Source organism: Haliaeetus leucocephalus, unplaced genomic scaffold (assembly GCF_000737465.1).
Source record: "Haliaeetus leucocephalus isolate CR32 unplaced genomic scaffold, Haliaeetus_leucocephalus-4.0 Scaffold92, whole genome shotgun sequence".
Taxonomy (NCBI): Eukaryota; Metazoa; Chordata; class Aves; order Accipitriformes; family Accipitridae; genus Haliaeetus; species Haliaeetus leucocephalus.
Window position 1 is genome coordinate 1,943,318 of NW_010972528.1, and position 8,377 is coordinate 1,951,694.

The 8,377-nt window shown below is 62.3% G+C and overlaps 2 protein-coding genes and 2 non-coding genes across 4 annotated transcripts; 1 reads left to right on the plus strand and 3 right to left on the minus strand.

Moving 5' to 3' along the window:
* The first annotated feature begins 832 nt into the window (after window positions 1–832).
* On the plus strand, window positions 833–3,144 carry LOC104842694 (11-cis retinol dehydrogenase-like). Its single transcript, XM_010585206.1, has 6 exons — window positions 833–970; window positions 1,400–1,451; window positions 1,691–1,878; window positions 1,962–2,120; window positions 2,238–2,348; window positions 3,028–3,144. Exons 1-6 carry the CDS (start codon window positions 833–835, stop codon window positions 3,142–3,144), a joined length of 765 nt encoding a protein of 254 aa, XP_010583508.1.
* A 1,945-nt stretch (window positions 3,145–5,089) lies between these two features.
* Window positions 5,090–7,694, minus strand: IL34 (interleukin 34). The gene is made up of 6 exons (XM_010584070.1): window positions 7,457–7,694; window positions 7,245–7,348; window positions 6,853–6,930; window positions 6,584–6,757; window positions 5,250–5,388; window positions 5,090–5,138 (listed from the first exon to the last, which is right to left on the minus strand). The coding sequence occupies exons 1-6, from the start codon at window positions 7,482–7,484 to the stop codon at window positions 5,119–5,121; spliced, it is 543 nt and encodes a 180-aa protein (XP_010582372.1). The 5' UTR covers window positions 7,485–7,694; the 3' UTR covers window positions 5,090–5,118.
* On the minus strand, window positions 5,470–5,540 carry TRNAG-GCC. Its single transcript has one exon. It is a non-coding gene; the product is annotated as a tRNA-Gly (tRNA).
* Window positions 6,150–6,220, minus strand: TRNAG-GCC. Its single transcript has one exon. It is a non-coding gene; the product is annotated as a tRNA-Gly (tRNA).
* Window positions 7,695–8,377: the final 683 nt, after the last annotated feature.

An 8,377-nucleotide genomic window follows, 5' to 3' on the forward strand; every position in this document is an offset into this window, starting at 1 on the left:
TCGCATCGCAGCCCCCCCTTTCCCTCCGCCTTAGAAATAATGATTTAGTTTCCCCCCCCACCCGTTCTCCTGCCCAGAACCGCTGATGCCAAGTGACAAATGTTTGGGTTTGGGGGAGGGGGGGGATGTCTCTTATTTTGTACAGAAAACGAAAATTCCTTGGAAAAAAAAAAAAACAAACCGACCTGTCTTTCGACTGAAGTAACTTTTCTGGTGCTGTTGTTAACTTGGTCCTTTTTTTTTTTTTTTTTTTTTAATTTATTTCCCCTCCGTGCTCCTGCCTCTGCCGCCGCTTCCCTCCCTCCCCGTCCCTCCACCAGGTTTCTTTCTCTTTCTTTTATTCCCTCTTTTCTTTTAATTTTTTTTTTTTGGTGGTAATTCCCCTCTTTCCCACCCACCCCCTGTCCCCCCCAATTTCCATAGTCACTGCTACAAGTAACGAATGCACTGTGAAGATTCCAGTATTAATAAAGGTTGTACTGTAATTAATAACCTCGCCTGCGGTCCTATGGATGTCCTGGTACCCTGGGGTCACCACAATAATGGGGGACAAGTGGGAAAGTCCTGTCACCCCCTTCAGGTGCCCATGACTGGGGAGGGTGGATGCTGTGGGGTACAGGGGTGGTGAGACATCCCCATGGTCAAGGTGCTGGGTGACCCCCTGGGATGCAGAAGAGCATCCCCCTGCCCCATCACCTCCAGGGGAGGAGGTGCAAGCGGTGTCCCCCGCCCCATCCATCCCGGCAGCACCCGCGCCGCCACCTCCCAAATTACTGAGGCCAATTGCCAAACTTCACTGGGGCAGCACAACCAGCTGCAGTGAGCGGTGAGGATGGAGGGGCTCAGCGTGGGCAGTGTCCTGCTGACCGGCTGCGATGGAGGACTGGGCCTGGGGCTGCTCAAGGGTTTGCTGGAGCAGCCCAGCCCCCCTCGGCACCTCTTTGCTGCTTGCCTGGACCCCCAGGGGAAGGTAGGTAGGGTGCTGGGCGGGGGGGGCAGCTCGGGGACAGGCTGGGAAATGCAGCGGCTGGGGCTGCCGCCGTCCCCACCTGGCTTGGGGGGAGGGGGCTGAGCATCAGCATCCCACACTGTGATTGGCATGGAAAAAATATATATTTACATATTTAATTTTTTTTCTCCTCTTGGCATAGATCAGTGCATAGCGGGGGGGTGCCAGGGGGTTGCTGGCAGCCCCCACACCAGGGACACCACTGCCAGGGGCTTTGAAGCTGCTGGGTTCAGCTGGGTGCAGAGAAGCAGCAGCTCACCCTGAATCTCTCCCACTGGGGCTTGTCGAAACCTGTCAGCTGTGTCATGCAGGGCCACCCGGTTCCCACCTGGGCATGGCACGGGGCCACCCTCCGCCTGACACCCCTCCTCCCCCCCTTTCTCTGTGTAGGCAATCAACGAGGTGGCTTTGGGCTGTCCCAACATCGTGGTCCTGCCGCTAGGTAGGTGCTGGGGTGGAAAAGGGATGAAGCCTCTTGGGATTTAATGGCACCCGTGGGTGGTTCCAGGAAATGCCACCCAAGCAGGTGGGTCCCCCGGTTTGGCTCAGCCCAACCGGGTCACTGCTGGGACCAGGAGGCTGCTCAGTGGCCAGGAGCTGCCTCCCACCATGTCCTACAGCATCCTGCCTGGGACAGGCCCCCCCTCCAGCCTGTCCCCAAGCTGCCCTGTCCCCTTGCAGACGTGACAGATCCCAACAGCATCAAGGCAGCGGTCAGGAAGGTGCGGGAGGAGGTGGGAAGCGCCGGCCTTAACCTCCTGATCAACAATGTCGGCACCACGCGCCGCAGCACGCTGGCCACTGAGACGGCGGAGAACATGACCCTCGTCTACACCACCAACACCATCGGGCCCCTGCAGACAAGCCAGGTGAGGCCGCAGGCACCCCCTGCCCCAAATGCTGGCAGCAGGGAGGAAGAGGATGGCGATGCCTGAGTGCCTGTCCGCCACAGGCGTTCCTGCCCCTGCTGAAGGAGGCTGCTGAGGCCAAAAGGCAGCAGGGGATGAGCTGCAGCAGAGCTGCCATCATCAACATCTCCAGCATCTTGGGCTCCATCGAGGCGGCGAAGGCTTGGGAGGAAAGGCAGGACGTCTGCTACCGCTGCAGCAAGGTACCGCTGCTGAGACAATGGGGAGGAATTTGGGGGTCACCTCCTGTGGCATTCCGCCTCCCCCCGCATGCCAGCCATGGCAGTGCCACCCCGTGATGGAGGTGGTTGTGCTCCCAGGCTGCGCTGAACATGCTCACCAAGTGCCTGGCCCTGGAGTATGGGAGCAGTGGGATCCTCTGTGTGTCCGTGGACCCTGGCTGTGTGACGCCTCCCTTGGGACAGGGGACGGTGAGTGACAGGAGGCACACAGCCACCCTGGCTTGGCAGATACCCATGGGCATCCCTTCCTGGGGTGTCCCATCCCAGGGACTTCCCTTCCCAGGGGCATCCCTGCCCAGGTGCACCCACCCTGTGCAGCCCCAGGGTCCCAGGAGAGCTGTGCCAGCGCAGCAAAGGGCCAATTCCAGGCTTTCCCCCAAAAACCGATCCAGTTTCCTCCCTATTTTTTATTTCATTTCCCATCCCAATCGCGTGTCAGCAGAGGGCACCCTGGCCCTGTGCTCGGCTCCAGCAGGAGAGCTGCACCCAGGGTGCTGCCTGCCCAGCACCCCAGGGCCTTCATCAACCCAAATTCAGCTTCTCTGACCTTGCCAAGAGCAGGCAGGCAAGGTTGAAGACAAGCAGCCTCTTGCAGCATAGCTGGGCAGGTCTTACCCCCACGCTGGCTTGCCGAGGGAACAAATGAGTCACTTTTATTAGGAACCACAAAATTAACCTCCATCCTTATAGCACCCAAATTAGGGACGATTAATTTGTGCAAAGCCACGTGCCTTGGCTGCTAGAGCATCTCCAGCCTCTCCCGACCTACCCCAGCCGGACCTGGCATCCCACTGCACCACAGGCTGGGGGTCCTGGGAGTGGGGGGGCAGTGGGCTTATTTTTCTTTTCCCCGTGCCCTTGAGTCCAGCAAGGCCCGGTGACAGAGGAGGAGAGTGTGCGGGGCGTCTTGCGGCTGCTGGCCCAGCTCTCAGCCACCAGCAATGGCACCTTCTGGGACTGGAGAGGGCAGAGCCTGCCCTGGTAAGACCTCAGTAAAGTTAATTAATTGTCATTTCCAGGCTCGTTTTTGGATGGATCTGTGGGGTGAGGGCAGGGAGCCCCTGTTTGTGGGGTGAGATCTGGGGTCACTGCCCACCCCCCCACACCCCAGGGATGCTGATTTGGGCTGGGGCAGCAGAGGGAAGGATGCTCCAAGTGTGGTCCTGCATCTTGGTGCCAGGCTCCACTGGGGCATTCCCTGGAGCTGAGGGATCCCCCTCGGGCATCCTCACACTGCCCGAGGGGCAGGTCTGGATACAGCCCCGGTCTATGGCCATAAGCTACCCTCGGTGGTGGCCTGGGGGCATCCCAGACAGCCCCGAAACCGCAGGCATGGGGCATCCTTACTGGAGCCCAGGTCTCGCCCTGCTGAGCCTGGCTCCCCCCAAACCAGTCGGCCTTTCTGTGCCCACCCCAAGGATGCTGATGGGCTTTTCTTTCTGCTGGTTCAAGGCCAGCAAAGGCTCTTCCTCTTTCAGCAGCTGGTGGTTTCACAGCAGGAGCCTCTCCCAAGCCCTAGCACTTCCCTAGGGATGTCTTCTGGGATCTCGGCACCCCTCCTGGGCTGACCCTCCCTGCATCCATCCCATCTCACAGTACAGCAGGAGGTATTGCAAACAGGCTTCGATTCCCCATCACATGAGGGCATTTCTGTCATGGCTCTCAGTTGACATTTTTGAAGCCATCCCTTGAAAGAGGGACCGGAAAAAAAAAAATCACATCTCAAGTGGGCACTTGGGCTGGAAACGCAGGGCTTTGGCAAGCCTTGAGTCCAGCTGTTTGCTGCCAGGATGCTCTGGGAAGCCCGGTCAGGGTCATTTTTTGCTGGGGCAGCTTTGGTTTTTCCCACGGTGGAGGAGCAGGGGGGACCATTCCCACACTTGACGTGAGGGAGCAGGACGTGGGAGTTCAGCCCCGGGGGCTCGGGCAGCCCCAGGTGGGTCCCTGGAGCAGCTGGGGGATATTTGTTAAAGGCAGCAGGGATGGGCAGGCAAGGGGGTCCCTCAAATTAAAGCCCTTTATCAAGCGGCGGATCATAGTTGGTGGGCTTTATATAAACATGAACCATCGCTAGGCATGAAGGGGGAGGAGGAGGAGGAGGAAGAAGACATTGCATCCGCTTGTGCTGCAGTGCCCACAGCCTCACCTGCACGCTCTCATAGACTTGTAAGCCTAAGCAGCCTGCAGCCAGGAATACACCAATTAAGGGCTCTAATAGCTGATTAAGGTAATTAACTAAGCTGGGAAGGGGGGAGGCAGCCAGCCAGCCCCCAGCTCCTCCGGCGCACTGCCCACACCTCACTGCCAAGCACAACAAACAAATCCAGATGTTTTCTTGCTGGGGAAGCAGCCAGGGCTGACGGAGGTGGCTCGCCAGACGGTAGTTCTGGGGGGGCGCTGTATCGGAGTGAATATCTCCCTCGCAAAGGCAAGGGAGGGGACTGACACCCCAAAAGAGGAGGCAGCGGAGGCAGCTGGGGTTCTCTCTGCTGGTCCTTTATTTTGGGTAAGGTTGGAGGTTCCTGCGACCCGGTTGGAAGCTGAGCTGCAACGCTAGAGAATTAACTGGTGTTTAATGAAAGCTGAGGAAAAAATACAAACTGAGAGGAACCGAGCAGTGCCCTCACCCCTGCTGCGGGCAGGACAGCGTGTCCCCCGCTCCCCGCAGCCGGCAGTGGCTTACCCATGGCGGGGGCTGTGTCCGAGCCCCCCCCGCAGCCTGCACCCATGTAGAAGGTGCCTGGCATTTCAGATGGTGCTGACCCCATGGCTGTGGAAAGTCCCAGGGTCCTGGAGGGGGAGGGTGTTTGGTCCTGGAGAGGGTGGCATTTGTTCCCCTGTTGCACCTTCCTTGGGGACCCCCCCCAAGGGGCTCTGCTGGGGGGGGGGAGCAGAGCAGAGGCAGCATCCCAGGCTCCAGGGTAAGGAGAAGGCATCAAGCAAGGGGTCTTCTGTGGTGTTAGGTGGACTCCCACCGACCTGGCCAGAGGGGGACAGGCGTCACCACGTGGGACAGGACCCCCACACGTGGCACCCCCGTTCCCGAAGGTCGTCGTACCACCCCCCCTCCCCGGCCCGGTCCCCACTCACAGGGCACCCCGTAGAGCATCCGCATGACCTTGAGGCAGTTGTCCAGCAGCGCCTTGGGGCGCACGGCCTTCCTCCTGCTCTCAGCACCCCCACTGTGGACCAGCTTCACCAGGTCGGCCACCACCACCTCCACATCTGTCTGCAGGGACAGGTCACCAGGTCACCGGGGTGTCACCAAGGCTCCCCCCCAGGGACACCAGGGTGCAAAAGCTACAGATGCTGCATTGGCCGGGAATCGAACCCGGGCCTCCCGCGTGGCAGGCGAGAATTCTACCACTGAACCACCAATGCCAGATGTGAGGCAACCCACAGCCCTGACCCACGGACCCAAACCCAGCAGGGGCAGGGGCAGCAGCGATAGGCACTGTCGGCTGTGAATCCTCCCGACTGAGGGGACCCCAACAGACAGCTCTCATGCTGGGGGTACAGCCATGGCAGCGCCTCTTCCTGCTGCCTCAGACATCACCTCCAGCAAGAGGGCGTTGTCATTAGCCTTCAGAGTCAACACTCTGATGAGACGACCAAGCAAAGTTCGCTCTCTTCTCGGAGGGGCTGCAGAACGTGCCTCAGGGCACAGGACAAGCCAGCCACACTTTGGGTTCACCCTGGAGACCCAGCTGTGACAGGCCACCCCCATCCAGCACCTAAATGCAGCTCCCCCCGGGGTGCGGCAGCTCCACCAAGGCAGCAGAGGCTTGGGAGGAGAAGCAGGACCTCTGCTGCTGCTGCAGCAAGGTATTGCCACTGGGAAAATGGGGACTAATTTGGGGGTCATCTTTTGCAGGATCGCTGCTCTGGCTGTGGCGGTGCCACCCCGTGACGGTGGTGGCGATGGTCCCATTCCCCCCTCCAGCCCTACCTGCCCACCAAGGGGGTTTCGCAGGCAAGAAAAAGTTGTGCTGCATTGGCCGGGAATCGAACCCGGGCCTCCCGCGTGGCAGGCGAGAATTCTACCACTGAACCACCAATGCCAGATGTGGAGCGTCCCCCGGCGCTGCCCCACGGCCCCGCACCCCGGGAGCCAACCTCTCCTCCCCAGCAGCTTGCCCATGCCAGCCCACCCGCAAGACCCATATGCAGGGGGGCTGTGCACGCCCGTGCTGCACCCCCCGCCTCGGTGTTCATGCCCGTGGGTGCATGTCCTCGCAGCGCATCTGCGTGCCACGCGTGTGCACGGGCCACGTGAGCACACAACACGCATGTCTGTGTGCACAGGCACCAGGTGCTTGCACACTGCATGTGCACGCAGCACCCCTGCGAGGACTGTGCAAGGCTGCGTGCGAGCTTGCGGCTGGGCTTGGGCATGCCAGGGGGGGTCCCTGGGGTCTCCCCACCTGCCGGTACTTGCTGTACTCCTTGCCCAGGGCGTCGAAGAGCTGGCACAACTCCTGGGTGTACTTCCAGGATGGGTGCCTCTCTGGCAGCACCTCACGGATCCGCAGCACCGCCTGGGAGCTGACGTGGAACCAGAGGTACCGCAGTGCTGCCTCCGACACCGTCCCATTGCGCTGCAGGCGAGAGTGTGCCCCAGGTGAGACCCACGCAGTCCCCGCGGGTCCCCGGAGCATCCTCGTCATGGGGCCGTCCCCTGCCGTCATCTTACCAGGCGGGTGATGTTGGACGGCCTCAGCACCTCTTCGTACTGGACCTGGACCGTGTAGTTGATGGGGAAGTAGTGTTTCTGGAAAGGCAGAGAAGAGCGCAGGGGCTGGCAGCAAGGGGACAGGGACACCCCTGCCAGCCACGGCATGACACTGGGGAACCGGCAGAAAAGCCCTTTGACGTGGTCAACCCCCGAAGATGCACCAGCAGAAGCAGCTCTGGACACCATTGGGCACAAGTTGCCCCTCCCGGTAGAAAGAACAAACCACCCCCCGCACCCGCTCACTGTAGAGGCGGCAGGTGCTGCCCTCCCATGTCCCCCCTCGGGAGCAAATCTGGGCTCTGCAAAGCCACATGTCCCCCTCCCACCCCCCCCTCGGGGCGGGGGGTTACCATGTACTGCAGGCGCATCTCGTACTGCAGCTTGTCCTGGAGCAGGCGTGTGAGCTCGCATTCGCCCGGTGCAGCAGCCTCCAGCCCCAGCACGGCCAGGACACCTGGGCAGCCAAAAGCGAGAGGCATCAGCCTCCCCACCTCGGGGACACCCCCTGGGGTGACCCCCGAGGTCACCCACCCCCTACCCCCCACGCCCAAGCTGTACTCACACAGGACGGCCGCGTAGCCCTGCTGCATGTTGCCGGTGGCCGTCGGTGAAGCCCCGGGCTGCGCCTACATGGCCGGGGTTCACCGGCAGCCTCGTGGGCGGCGGTGCGCGCGGCGGGGGGACGAGGGACGGGCGCAGACCCCGGGCACTGGGCTGCTCTCCGGTAGCCCCGGGCGGTTGCCCCCTGCCATGGATGGGGGGTTAGTCCCCCTTCCCGGCCGTCCCCGCTGGCTTCTCCTCTCTGGCTGGCTGCAGGGAGGCAGCAGGTCCCGGGGCCATCACAGGGTGCCGGCAGGGATGCGCTCCGGGGCGGGGGGGGCGGGTGGGGCCCCCCCCCCCCTGCGCTGCAAGAGGGGATCTGGGGGGAGAGAGCCCCGGCTGCAGCCCCAGGGCAGGCAGGCGCCCAGGCTGCAGCCCCCAGGGAGGGCACCCGCTCCCAGCCCGGGGGGCTGCGGGGAAGGGAGGTCCCGCCGAGGGTCCCGGCTGGCCCTGGAGGCCTGTGGGTGGCCTGGGTGTGGGCTGCCGGGGTGTCACCTCCCGGTCTGCCGGGGTGTCACCCCCTGGCACCGCTCCCAGGGGACTTCCAGGGTGGGGCAGGGCAGGGTGGGGGGACCCAGCCCAGCACCGTTATCCCAGCAATGAGTTTGTCCAGCCTTAGCAGGAGCTCAGCCAAGGAGTGCCGGGGGATGGGGCTGGTGAAGCGGGTCCCCAAGCGGGGGGGGGGGCTGTGTCGTGTCTCCATGCTGTCACCCCAAGGGGAAGGAGACCACACCGTGTCCTCGTGCCCTGTCCCGCACAGCATCCCCACGCGAAACGGGTAGGTGGGTGTTGCGTCCCCGCGTGGAGCGGCCCACGCGGAAGGGTCCGTGTCATGTCCCAGCACAAAAAGGGCACCCCCCCGCGTCCCCACGCCGTGCCCCCC

Bases quoted from the DNA above. Each gene is read 5' to 3' on its own strand.
- LOC104842694 (XM_010585206.1), top strand. From the start codon at position 833: ATGGAGGGGCTCAGCGTGGGCAGTGTCCTGCTGACCGGCTGCGATGGA. The intron at 971-1,399 runs GTAGGTAGGGTG...TTCTCTGTGTAG, and splicing joins GCCTGGACCCCCAGGGGAAG to GCAATCAACGAGGTGGCTTT. The intron at 2,121-2,237 runs GTACCGCTGCTG...TTGTGCTCCCAG, and splicing joins TCTGCTACCGCTGCAGCAAG to GCTGCGCTGAACATGCTCAC.
- IL34 (XM_010584070.1), bottom strand. From the start codon at position 7,484: ATGCAGCAGGGCTACGCGGCCGTCCTGT. The intron at 6,931-7,244 runs GTAACCCCCCGC...CTGCCTTTCCAG, and splicing joins AGATGCGCCTGCAGTACATG to AAACACTACTTCCCCATCAA. The intron at 5,139-5,249 runs GTGAGTGGGGAC...CCCTCTGGCCAG, and splicing joins GATGCTCTACGGGGTGCCCT to GTCGGTGGGAGTCCACCTAA.